Raw genomic sequence first — 13830 nt, forward strand, 5'->3', positions numbered from 1 at the left:
CCTGAAATTACAGGAAAAAGTGGCTGAATTTCTAACTTATGGCTCATTTCGCACATGAAGAACAATGCACTTTCAAACTGCTTTCAGTGCTCTTTGAAGCTGTGCGGAATGGCAAAATTCACTTGCAAAATCCACTTGTGAAAGTGGTTTGAAAACACATTATTTTGCGTGTGTGGAAGGGGCCTATGTTGCTGTATGAAGGAACCTGAATTAATGTGCCCTGCATTTTTTAGTATTCATTGCTGTTTTTCAAATGTTTCTCCTCTGTGCCGTTAAAGGTGACAGCTGGTAAATTCAGCAAATAAAAAGAACACATCCATTACCTGAGTCCAAAGCAAATGCTGACAGCAACTGCAGAACCTGGCATTCCTTCAACGTATCCCTGATAGTGGCAGTGGTCCTAAGGAAAAAAGAAAACAAACTAAGAAAAAAGCTGTCCAGTCCTCAGTGGAGTCACATTTTTCTAAGTCAACGCGCTCGAAAGATGTAGCTCTGCATAAAATGGCACTGCAATGTAAAACAACACTTACTTGGCACACTTTATTTGGTTAAAACAACTCTATACAGTCATGAATTACCCCAGCGGACTCCAAGCACTTATGATTTTGTGGCAGCCAAGAGTCTCAACATTGTGAAGTTCATACAAAGTAATACATCTTGCACAAATACAGCCAACATAGAGAATGCACAAACTCCTTTATACAAAACCCTTTTTTCTAAATAGCTACCACCTGTTCTTAGTCACATGAAGAGTTTTGTTCAACCATTTGTAACGTCAGAGTCTGGTCCCATGGCATCAGAACCTTTGGATTTGATGGCAGAAAATATACAGTGCAGACATAATCACGTTTGTTCAGAAGTAGGTCCAATCAAGTTTGAGTGGGGCTTGCTTACTTACTGGGGAAAGTACACTTTCAGGGATTATGGACAGAAATCTGCTGCACAATGGGTAAGAATGTCAGTCGCAGCAAGATTTCTTGTACTGCTGTATTTCCTGCAGCCCTGCTTTCACTTTCCATTCTTTCCGCAGCAAGCAAAAATGATGTTTAATTTGCCTCATTGCCAGAGCAGGCAGATTTGCCAGTGAGCACAGCTTTGCCCTGAACATCTTCCCTCCACCCACAGTCAATCTATCTAGTTCTACCCTGCTCCACCCATGCCTTCCCCAACCCCAACTTCCAAGATGTCAGCTCCTTCCTCCTTCTCTATGTGCTCATATCAAGATATCAATATCTCAATATAATAATAACAGATGAGTCTTTTCCAAAGCACAGTTCAAGAACTGTCTCTTTTGGCTCCACCCCACTTCCCCTGCTCTACTTTCGACCTTTGCGATGATCAGGAGGGCTTTTAAAAACTTTATTTCATACAAGTCTCTATTTTAAACCAAGCCTCACTCTTCTCCTGCAGAAGAGAGAGAATGAATGTGGGGGGAGTGGAGTGGGAGAGAATATGGGCTGAAGCACTTTAGTAGTGTGTGGGAGAGAATATGGGCTGAAGCACTTTAGTAGTGTGTGGTACAGGGAATTGCTTGACCTCTTTCATTTGTGGGGTGTACAATATTGGTATAACTGCAATAACTGATATATCGATATAATAGCAATTTAAAGGACTTTAATAAAGACAACAGTCTTGAGATCTGTGCCTTTAAGGCCCACTTGGTGGGCAGAGTTCAGAGAACCAGAGAAAGGAGAGGCCCTGCAGACTTCAGCAAGCAGCAGCAGGGCAGTCAGTGGGCTGCCTCCAGAGAAACACAAGGAGACCACACTGGAGCTCCACTGTGAAGCTAAGCCCCTGAAGTAAGTGAGCCATGTATAATGGGCCTTTCTTGATTTCAGTTAGAAGGCACATGATAAAACAACCTTGGTGAACTAAGCAAGTCTGAGTTTGGTCAGTGGCTACCAGGCAGACCTCTTGGAAATTCTAAGTTTGCCCCCTTGGGCTCCATGATGGGAGAAAAGTGAAACAAAAGTGAAGTCAATAAATAGGGCTTTGGTGTCCAGCACTGCAAAGTGCTGATCTGTATTGATTTGTCCATCTATGTCTCCCATTTTAAGTCCTGGTGGTCTTTGGCCCAATCTTCTAGACACTGCTGAGACTCACAGAATGTACCTAATTTGCAGCTGAACTAAATGCCAAACAGGGCATAGGACTCAGTTATGTGTACTTTTTCTCCAGCATTTTCCAGTTTGACAAACCACAAGTGTAGATGCTGCAGATCTGCGGCAGAAACCTAGGGGAAACATCTTACCTTTGTACTATGGATGGATTTTTTGGCAGAGGGAGGGGTGCTGAAAAATCATTCTCCCCAACTGTTTTCTCTTCCTCTGTCCCCACGGAAGATGGGTGAGGATTTCTTTTTAACTGAAAAACTACCATAGGGCAAAGAGTTCAGAAGCACCTCCACCCACACCAGTCTTTGCTGTGGATTGTGGCCTCCCTGGTTGCAATTTGTTAAAAACCAAAATGCAACATCCAAGCAAGCATTAATTAAACAGGCTTGCTTGCTGTGTTTGCTCCTTCCACCTCTCCTTCCACCTCTCTCCTCCTCTCATGCACCGAGTCTGAAAGTTTCCCAGTTGGATCAAGCTCCAATTTGCCGTGGGGTTTAAATGCAGGCACATTAGTAAACAAATTTATCCAGATGCCAGCATTTTCATGTCACGGAGCTTGATTAGCCTGGCAAGTTTATTATCAAGCTCCACATTCAAGAGAAGACAGGAGGTGAGAGGACGGAGGGGAGCGGTGTTTGTGCTTGGTGCGGGCAAAATCTTGTATGATTGGAATTAGTCATGATTTCTGACTGTGCATCGTGTGTAGTTTTGGCTGGTAGTTGTGGATCACACTTCTACTAAGAAGCAAAGAAACTCAAACACAGCCACTCTACCACGGAAAGAACGGGCCCCCACTTTCCCAGTTTTTCATGCATAGGAATATGCGTTTTCCCCCTACATGGAACACAAAATGCCCCTGTGTTTAAGGGAATGTCATTCAAAGCATGACTTCTGTCTTTCATAGGAGGAAAACAAAAACCAACGTGTGACCATTGGCAGGGCATCAGTCTGGACAAACTACTTGCAGTCACCCCAAGAAGAGAGACAGAGCTTAACTTCATTCTCAAAAGTGGCCGCTCACTGCCAAATACTATGCCCCCTGCTCTAGCTTGCTTCAATTCCATTCCCAGCCTGGTCAAGCCATGCATGGCTCAGCACAGAAGGAGAATGGGGCCCAGACTGCATAGTGTCTGGCACAATCATTATCACATCTGCCACTTAGCTTAGTTGTACCAAAGGGGAAAAGGGGCAGAAGGACTGGGGACAGCAGAGAGCAGGATGGGTGTGTGTTGGATGCTCTTCCCACCTACTCCAAGCGGCTGGCTGCTGCCACTGCCATGGCAGGGGTGTGATTTTGTACACCGTCTGAAAAGCAGCCACAGAGTACCTTTTTTGAGCTTTGTAGAATTCTGCCACCAGCCCTTTAATGCCACCTCTTAATGCTCTGACATTTCAGTATTTTATAACCATTGCTGTTCACATAATGCACATTGCTTTGTGCTGAATTAATATTCCGTTGATTTCTACTGCTGCAGCTAATAGCCTGCCCCGTGTTTTATTGTTCCCGTAAAGTGCTTATTTCCTGCTGAAGTAACAAACAGGCTTGTGACACCATAAAGGCTAACAAATGAATTATGGCAGAAGCTTCCACGAGGCAGTGCCAGTTTCATCAGCTGCTGAAAGTATGGCCTATACACGACGTAAAAAAACTGCCAGGATCAGATGAAACGGGCCCACAAAATTCTGACACAATAAATGGGTTTGCGCTTAAGGTGTTGCAAGACTCTTTTGTTAGTCTGACTGCAGGCTGTGGAATTTATCTGCTGCTTTTGCTTTTACTCGACTTTTTATTGCTATTATTGTTTTTACTACAGATTGCCGATTTAAATTTAACAGTGGGTGGTTTAATGGACAACAAACACCCAGCAACAAAAGAGCCCCAGACACTCAAACTCCAGCAAACCAAGAGGAGCTGCTTGTTGAGAAGCTGAGCCACTTAGGACTGACAGTTGGAAAAGGTCAGTTAAAGATGAGGATTAATTGAAGGAGTGTTAACCTGACAGGAAAAAGGGATAAGGATTAGTACAGGGAGAAGACTTTCTTCTTAAATCGTCTTATACTGTCCAGGAACTGAGTTTAAAAGTTACAGCAGGGTTCACTGTGTTTATTTGTAGCAAATTCAAGCCTGCCAGCAAAGGGTTTCTTGGCATGTAGAATGTACAAGCATGTTAGAGCATTAATCCAATTTCTCTGTGTTACCTGTTATTACTTAAGTTCTTATTGTGCCAAATAAACCTTGTTATTCTTTGCTTTTAAAAAAAGTTCTCACTTTTCCGTCAATTTTACCTCATGCCTCTGTTGATAGCCACAGGCAGTTGTTATATCAACTTCAACTGACCTTTATTAGGCATATCAGTAAAAAATAAAACAAAATACAGGACAGAGCAGGTCTTAAAACAGGACATAAGACTGGACAAATCGTGTAAGGCCAGGAAAGAAGAGGTGATCAAACTTCCATCATGTTTTTGACTTGAGCACATCTAATAAAAACTCAGCTGTTTTTCCAGTTATTCCGCCACTGCTATTATTCAGCAGGTGAATAGTCTTTGTATGCTCCGAACAACTTATTTTATTCCCTGGTGCCGGGACAAGTAGGGAGAGTCTAGCTAATGCGTACCTCGGGCAAGAAAACATAATATGCTCGAGGGTCTCAACCGTATCCTGACAATATGCACATGTTCTATCTTGAAGCGGAATATTCAACTGTCGGCCCTTAAGAACAGCAGAGGGGAATGCGTTACATCTAGCTCGAGTAATGATCCATCTCAGCCTGGTCTCTGACAGTTGGGATAGATATGAGGGTTAGGGTTAGTTGTTATATCCAAAACAAATCTCAGACCAGTCTCAGATGGTAGCTGTGCTGGTTGGATGAAGGGAGTTTTGACTCATAAAAGCTCATGCCTCAAAAATCTTGATGATGTCTAAAGCGCTACTGGACTCGAATCTAGCTGTATCTCTAACCAGTATTCTTGTGGGCATCTTTTGGTAAAGTGGAGAAGCATGAAGGTGGCTAACCTGGGATGTTGTTTGGTGAGGTAAACTGATAAAAAAGATGCACCCAAAAGAACAGTCAAAGATGCTCACTTTTTAATTGTTCCAGTTGTAGTTTTAATTGTTTTTTTGTGCATCATCTTGGAGAACATGGGTTAAAAACTATCTGCAACTATCTTTAAGAGTGCAATGTCAACATTAACCAGTATTTCTGGTTAAAACTATCTGCAACTATCTTTAAGAGTGCAATGTCAACATTAACCAGTATAACAAAAACTATCTGAACATAAATAATTTAAATAAACAGAAGTGGTGGGATGTACTGAAATCTGGAATTCCCCCAATACATCTATTTGAGGGACTGTTGGTCCTTAGGGAACACTTCCTTTTTTTTTATGAGCCCCTTCCCCATTCACCAATACCTGGAAGAAGCCCTGGTCTAACCCCTGTCCTCCTCCAAATGACAAACCCCATTTTAGTAAGAAAATAATCCCCTCCCCAAACACATATGACAGAGAAGTTCTCTTCTTGTTTTTTGTTTAATATTAAACTGTTCTAATTCCAGCAGGCACTTCCAATGGGTGTGTGGGGTGGGCAGGAGTCTCATAACTTAGAAGCCACTGTTTTGTTATTTTTTAATGTTTAAAAAGGTATGATAATATATAATGACAATTCACAGAAACTGCTTTATTTGTAACCATTTCATATGGTATTATTAGCAGCTCCCAAAGGCACTCCTGCACCACATGAACATAAGAACATAAGAACAAGCCAGCTGGATCAGACCAGAGTCCATCTAGTCCAGCTCTCTGCTACTCGCAGTGGCCCACCAGGTGCCTTTGGGAGCTCACATGTAGGATGTGAACGCAATGGCCTTCTGCGGCTGTTGCTCCTGAGCACCTGGTCTGTTAAGGCATTTGCAATCTCAGATCAAAGAGGAGCAAGATTGGTAGCCATAAATCGACTTCTCCTCCATAAATCTGTCCAAGCCCCTTTTAAAGCTATCCAGGTTAGTGGCCATCACCACCTCCTGTGGCAGCATATTCCAAACACCAATCACACGTTGCGTGAAGAAGTGTTTCCTTTTATTAGTCCTAATTCTTCCCCCCAGCATTTTCAACGAATGCACCCAGGTTCTAGTATTGTGAGAAAGAGAGAAAAATTTCTCTCTGTCAACATTTTCTACCCCATGCATAATTTTATAGACTTCAATCATATCCCCCCTCATTCGTCTCCTTTCCAAACTAAAGAGTCCCAAACGCTGCAGCCTTTCCTCATAGGGAAGGTGCTCCAGTCCCTCAATCGTCCTTGTTGCCCTTCTCTGCACTTTTTCTATCTCCTCAATATCCTTTTTGAGATGCGGCGACCAGAACTGGACACAGTACTCCAAGTGTGGTCGCACCACTGCTTTATATAAGGGCATGACAATCTTTGCAGTTTTATTATCAGTTCCTTTCCTAATGATCCCCAGCATATCCCACATGCTGGGATAAAAGTTTCAGTACAAACAACTAAATAATAAACCAAGCAGTGTGTTAGATATACATCTGCACATCATGGCAAGCTAAGGTTGTCAACTCTAGGTTGGGAAGATACTGGAGATTTCAGACTAGAGTCTGGGGAGCGGGGACAGGGTTTGGGGAGGAGAGAGACTTCAGCATGACATATTGCCAGAGAGTCACACTTCCAAAGCAGTCATTTTCTGAAGGGGAACCAATCTCTGTCGTCTGAAGATCAGTTGTCATTCTAGTTTTCCAGGCTCCATCAGGAGTTGGGCAACCATTTATTCCACAAGCAGTGTCTGCTGGCACAGGAAATTTGTAGGCTATTCAGAGCCAGCAGTGGAGGATAGAATGGACAGGAACAGAGTACCCCAGAAATGGATCATTAATGTGCAAAGCTTCACTCGGAAAAAGTTGCACAGAGTTTAATAAGACTTACAAGTAAGTGTGCATATGACTGCAACCTGAGACAGTTTCCATTCATGTTATTTAGGGTCTAAGTACCTGTTACAGAGTCCTTGTGTCATGACAAGCATGAGGTCTTTTTATCAGATGTGGACTGTGAGTTCCCCACTATGAATCCCAGGCACAAGGGGGCCCGGTTCAGACCAGGACTACAGATTGAAGGTGCTTAAACTTTCCTCCCCTATACCCTTTTCCTAACTTGAAATGGTTCTGGTGCTATTTGCCTAATATACCTAATGAATGCAGTTAATATGGGGGAGAATCCAGAACAGAAACTGAAAGTTTGCTGCAACTAATCATGCTCAGAGCAGCTTAAAAAACAAAGCCAATGTAAGCTTCATTCTGAAATACAACCTAAGCTGTTTACAATAAAACATTAGAAAAGTTCTAATAAAACGGTAATCCAGACTTGTGCAGAGGTCCATGAAACTTCACTGGCCTGTTTGCCAAATAATACCTGTTTTATTCCTGTCACACCTTAAGCCTGAAAGGAATTCCTGTCACACCTTTAAGCTTGAAAGAAATTTACCCCTAAGCCCTAAAAGTAATCACCTTGTATAATTTGCATTCACATGCTGCCAGATTGCCTGAAAGCAATTTTTGCTCTTTTCAGGACTAAACATCTGGTATAATCAGAAATAACATATGCTGAATCATTGCCTTTTGGCTATCCTGGAAATTATTGCTTTCTGAGTAGGGGCCGCAGTACCCTTCAGTCTGGGCCAGTTGTCACAAAAATGTTGCCTGTTGTCAGGCTGCTTCTCCTAGCCATTTGCTGAATAAATGCTCTACAGCAGTCAGAACACACTACCCATTCTCTGAGTTTCTAAAGAGCAGACTGCCATGCTTTATTTTCATGAAGAGATGTGATCAATACAGGCAAAAGCAGATGTGTGTTGACAAATATAATCTTTGTGTGTTGACAAATATAATCTTTCGCACAGTGCGGAAGGGCCCTTTGTCATTGCAGGAGACAAACCTGAGTACAGGAATCTGAACCAGCAACCTCCTGACTGGGATGTGATCTAACAAGATGGCTAAGAATTTGAGTGCTCAGGGGCTACTGCCTTCTACTAACATAGCTAGAAAGACAGTTGTGCTCCCTTGATTGGCTCGGCCAATATCTGATATCAATCCTCTGCTAAGGATGGCACTGTTAATGATTGTATTTCCATTTTCATAGCAATTCACAGACAGTCAGTAAATCTGAATCAGCAAACTAAGGATTTGTACTTTTCCTGCAGTCTAAGATTCCAGATAGTAATTTATTTCCTGTTTGGAATTCTGGCTCTTGGGGAAAGAACAAAGTACATTTGGTTCAGATGCACCAGCAAACAAAGGTTTGCCATGGAAGTGGAAAACATGCATTAGATGGCCATGCACTGGGGACGGGGGAAAGAGAGGGATGTGAGTGAAAGGACTTTCCAGGTTCATTCACCTAGTAGCAAACTATGATTTGGCATTATTCTTGAACAGAGACTGTATTGAACATGAGAAATAAGGTATACCTGGACATCTGGAATTTCAGAATGCAGTGTTCCATCTTCATTGTATGTATAGACTGTGAAGTCTTTAGGCAAAAGTCCTCTGGCATGGAAAACAAAGGATACAAAATATTTACTTTTTAAATCAGGTAAAAGTAAAGATAGGGAAAGGGGCAGGGCACTGAGAAAAGGGAAGAAAAATTTAGTACCCAGATTAAATGTATTGGGCTGCAATCTCTTCACTAATGGATTGGGAAGACTGTGCACATAAATTTGCAAACTCTTTACCAGAGCTTCTAATGCAAAATTTGATTTGAGTTTTTTATCTCCTTTTTTAAAAGTAAAAAAAGGCCAGGCCCCAAGAAAAGGGAAAAGTGGTAAGAGAGAAGAAGTAGAATAAGATCAGCAGCAGCAGCAGCTACTAACCTAGCTGACCCCACCCCCAACACACACCCAGAGAACTCACTTCCCATCCCCCTCCCCAGTAGCAACTTTATAAAGTCTAATAGCCAGAAAAGAATGATTAGGAAAAAGAAAGACTCTAGTAATTGAACCGTGAAGAAGGTTTTCCTGGGAAAACATCAATAAATTTAACAAAACAAATACATTTTTAAACTATAATTGCAACTGTGAATGTTTTTGCAAATTTTAAAGCAAAATAATTCACTTATTTAAATAAATTTGATACAGTTTAAAAATGAGTAAATGACTAAATGCAAACTGAGCACATGAGGGCATGGCGAGCAAACATTTACATGAAAATGTCGCTTCCTTTACCAAAATTAAGTCAATATGTTATCACATAGGCCAAGCCACAAATGCTTTGCTGGCATTTGGGAGGGAAACAGATAGGATGGGCGGCATCAAGCCTCTTGTGGCAGTTTCCTCAGATGGCTGTAATGAAATCTGTTCACTAAGCATTTTGTGGATCAGACACAGGTCCAGGGAAAGAACTCAATGTGCCAATTTCTGGTAAACTGGAATATCCAGGAGGAAGGAAATAAGCCCAACCCCACAGAAAAGAAGCCACTTACTTGTTTCTTTCTAAGTGAATGATATGTTTCCTTCCTTCAACTTCAATAACATATGATAATTTGTCCTGGGGAAAAGGAGGGAGAGAATTTGTCAGCCACCCAGTTCTGCAGGCATCATCAATTAATCACTCCCATCTCTAAACACTAAATATGAAGATAATGGGGTTGCAAACACAGTTTCAGACATCATACAGAACCAGTTTGAGCTCCCAAAAATTCAACAGGCAAAGCTAATTATCTGTTTTTCGTTCCTGACTTCTCACCACTCGCCTTCGTAAGATGGCTTCTGTTTCCATACTAGGTTTAGGCCTCAGCAGATGGAGGATCCCAAACCATAACAATAGTTGTTTATTATTTAATTTTGTTCTATGGGTGCCTTTGACATTATTTAATCCAACATTCCCAATGCATTTGGGTGCTGTGTGGTTTCCAGGCTGTATGGCCGTGTTCTAGCAGCATTCTCTCCTGATGTTTCGCCTGCATCTGTGGCTGGCATCTTCAGAGGATCATGATCATCCTCTGAAGATGCCAGCCACAGATGCAGGTGAAACGTCAGGAGAGAATGCTGCTAGAACACAGCCATACAGCCCGGAAACCACACAGCACCCAAGTCATTCCGGCCGTGAAAGCCTTCGACAATACATTCCCAATGCACTTTGAACCTTCTGGGCATTGCACCCTGCCACCATACCCTGAGAGTTAGCAGCCTGAAGGCTTTCCTAGTAAAATATACCTATAAATAAATAAATAAATAAATAAATAAATAAATAAATAAATAAATAAATAAATAAATAAATAAATATGTACTCTTTAACAGGTGATATCTATCTTCCTTTCTTCTGCACACTGATGTTGAGTGCTGCTGTTCTTTTTGATCTAAATAAAACCATATCTCTTCCCAACTACTCTTTTCGGTTATATCCCCATTCAAGCAAATGGATTTCCCTCTTCAACCTCACACATCTTTCCCAAGGATTTGAACTGCCTCCCAACTATGGGGAAGACACATGTAATATTTAGGGGAAAGTCACAGCAGGTTCTTCAATTTCTTTCCTGCTCTTCAATTTTCACAACAGGTGCACATTCTGTCCAGTCAAATACTGGGTCCGCTGTCAGTTTTGGGTCTCTTCTCTAGCCTTAGATGGGCCACATATACCCCAGACATACACCTTTAAACAAAAGCATCCTGTGAGTGTCTGGGGGTTCTGAGAGTGAGTTTGAAGATGCTAAGCCTTTCAGGATTCCTTTCTCTCCAGCAGGTCTATTGGCAAGCCTCAGAAAAGTGAGGAGGGATGGGGGTGGGGATTGGACTTTACACTGTTTCCTCTCCCCAGCTTATCCTCAGACACCTCCACACTCTACTAAGTACTCAGACACATGCTGGGTCTTCCTCCCTGCCCTGCCCTTGTCTCGCCTTTTAAAGCTCTTCCTAGGAATGGAGCCTGTCTGATTTCATTCACTTATCCCCTAATGGGGGCAGGATCCTCCTGAGCCTATTCAATGCCGGGCAAAGACCCTTGCCATTGTTCTCCACCCCCTTGGAGCCTTTAAAGGCTGGAGCTAGGAAGGGGCAGAACCTTCCCTTCCCCTTCCTGCCACTCCTCCAATCAGCACCCTTGAGGCTGGACCCTAGCTGGCAAGGTTGCCCTCAGTCAGCCCCATCCACCAGCCTCCTCTATCTTCCTCTCCACATTTCTCATCACCGCCAGGCTGGGTGGTCAAGCCTTGGGCAGCATCTTCATGCACTGTTGTGCTTTGTCACCTCCCTGCAGCCACCACCACAGTCCCCTCCCCATAGCCATCACCACATCCAGCCACCTCCCTGTTGCCACTACCTGCCTCACCAGGCTCCTCCAAGTCTCCCCCTCCTGCACAGCTAACTGCCATCTCCCATGGCTGGGGGGAGGATCCCTACAACCTTCTCTCACCAGTGTAAGTGTGTGGAGGGGCAAAGGTACTCCCAGACATACCCCACATACATTTGTCAATTTACACATGCATCCTTTATTGCTAAAAGAGAACTATTCAAAATCAGTAGTAGCCGAACTGGAAGTGTCTTGACGACATCACTGGCACTAGATGGATAATTAGTGCTTTTCTCAGTCTGCTTTTGTAACAGTGGTGGGTCGTCTTTCCTCCTAAATGTTAACATATACAGTGGAACCTCGGTTTTCAAGCTATCCTAGTGTTATTGTTTGTTACTATTTTCAGCATTAAACACTATGTTTATTCACCAAAAAATGGGTTTTTGGTATGTTTTTTGGAGTGCCTAGAATGGATTAATTGGATTTACATTGATTCCTATGGAAAAGTTTGCCCCGGTTTTCATCCGTTTCGGTTTTCATCTATTCTTTTTGGATGGATTACCAACGAAAACCGAGGTTCCACTGTACAGTACAGTGCTAATAAACCAGTCCCATAGTTCTACTAATGCTACATCTGTCTCCACTGGAGCTTATCCCAACTCTTTAAGTGATTCAAGAGATGCGGCCATTGGTTATTTTGCAGCTGAAAATACCTGTGCCAAAGAGGAACCAGCTAGTTCTCGCCGTTCTCTAGTAATCCTCTCGGGGACAATAATGTCATAGGAAGACAGTTGCGCTAATTGCTGAAAACCTGTAGAGAGACAGGAAAATGTTAAATAAATTACAGCCATGCTAATTGGATCGATAAAACTAAAATACTTCCTCCATGGTGGTGGTAGAGAAGGAAAATGCCATCAAATCACAGCTGACTTAATGGCAACTCTATAGGAGTTCACAAGACAAGAGATGTTCAGAGGTGGTTTGCCATTGTCCATCTCTGTGTACCAACCCGGGACTTTCTTGATAGTCTCCCATTCACATTTGGAGGATTTATGACAGGATTCTCATTTTTTTTACCCAGCTCCTTCTTTTTTTACATAGAGAATTTACACTTGAAAGGCTCAAGGCCTGTGATGGATGTCACACCCTAGTGCTGATTGGAGGGGCATGGCAAATGACTGATGGGGCTCAACATTGAGTCAGCATCCCTGGCTACACCCTTAGGCTATGACCAGCTCTAGGCTGCACACACACACCTGCCCAAGGCTGGAAGACTGTGATTGGCTCTGCCTGCCCTGTCCATCACAGCCCAGTTGTTGCAATACAAGACATGGATTGAATGCTACAGTGCAGTTGCTGGGGATGTTGATGCAGTTGTAACCTCAAAAGCCTAGCTATGAACTCTTTTTCCTGCCTGCAACTCACTAACCAAACCCTTCAGGGAGCAGATTAGCGGTGCCACAGTTACACCAGTGGACAATTGCTTCAACACAGGGAGCCCTTAGGATTGCACTGAAAGTGAGCCATTTCTAGTTTCTTGAAGTGATCATAAACTCAAAAGATATACTTACAGGACAAATTTAAATTGGTTTAGTAATCATTCTGTCTGCCAGGGAGCTATAATTTGGTGAGTTGGGAGAGGGGAAAAGGGCTGTCTGGCAGAGAGTTCTCACATCTAATTGGGATCATCACAAGAGCTATCCAGTGAAGGCAAAACATTGCTAAAGATACAGGGAAGTTCTACTAAGTCATACAACCCAGACTACAGGTAAAGACTCCCAAAAACAAAAAACCACAATCAAACACAATGGCATACTGAGAGCTAATTTCATGCCAGACAGGGGTACTGGCTGCCATGACAGGAATCTAGACAAGGTTTGAATGCCACCAGTGTTTTTTATGGCTCATGGCAATGGAATGCATAAGCTTCACCCTCCAAGCACTAGGTTTAAACATAGCATGGTCTGGGATGTGGATGGACTTAGCATTATTCACCAGAACACATTCATTTTTTTGCAGCTTAAAGGTCTTTCCAAATCACTCAATGAGGTCACTCACAATCTCATGCTAGCTGACAGCAGCACAAGAGAACAGAGAAGAAGAAAACAAAACAACTACTCGTTCATAACTATTCTGTTATGCATCTGAAGCAGGGACTGCAGACTCACAAAAGTCTATGCTGGAATCAGTGTTAGTTTTTTAAAGCGTTGTTGACTTCTGCCCTGACTTGGATAGCTCAGGCTAGCCTGATCTTGTCAGATGTCAATTATTCAAAACAAAAGAATATTTCCAACAAAGCTAGTGTAGAATAGTTTAGTTTGGGTCCAGGAGTCTCACACGTGCACGAGTTGGAGGCCCAAGCGAGAGCCCTGCGGTGCAATAAAAGTGAGGGCCAGAGTGTGCAGGCTGAGATGGGATCCCGAGGCCGCCAAACT

At 42.8% G+C, this 13830-nt stretch overlaps 1 protein-coding gene across 2 annotated transcripts in view; it reads right to left on the reverse strand.

Annotated features, from left to right (window-relative positions):
* Positions 1 to 13830, reverse strand: part of ADAM9 (ADAM metallopeptidase domain 9) — a 55716-nt gene that overhangs the window by 25348 nt on the left and 16538 nt on the right. For both annotated transcript variants that reach the window (XM_048482970.1, XM_048482971.1), the window contains exons 2-5: positions 12109 to 12206; positions 9591 to 9655; positions 8581 to 8659; positions 324 to 400 (exon numbers count right to left, since the gene is read on the reverse strand). In XM_048482970.1, the coding sequence (XP_048338927.1) occupies positions 324 to 400; positions 8581 to 8659; positions 9591 to 9655; positions 12109 to 12206 (319 nt within the window). The remainder of the gene's footprint in view (positions 1 to 323; positions 401 to 8580; positions 8660 to 9590; positions 9656 to 12108; positions 12207 to 13830) is intronic.

Source organism: Sphaerodactylus townsendi, unplaced genomic scaffold (genome assembly GCF_021028975.2).
Source record: "Sphaerodactylus townsendi isolate TG3544 unplaced genomic scaffold, MPM_Stown_v2.3 scaffold_32, whole genome shotgun sequence".
NCBI lineage: Eukaryota > Metazoa > Chordata > Lepidosauria > Squamata > Sphaerodactylidae > Sphaerodactylus > Sphaerodactylus townsendi.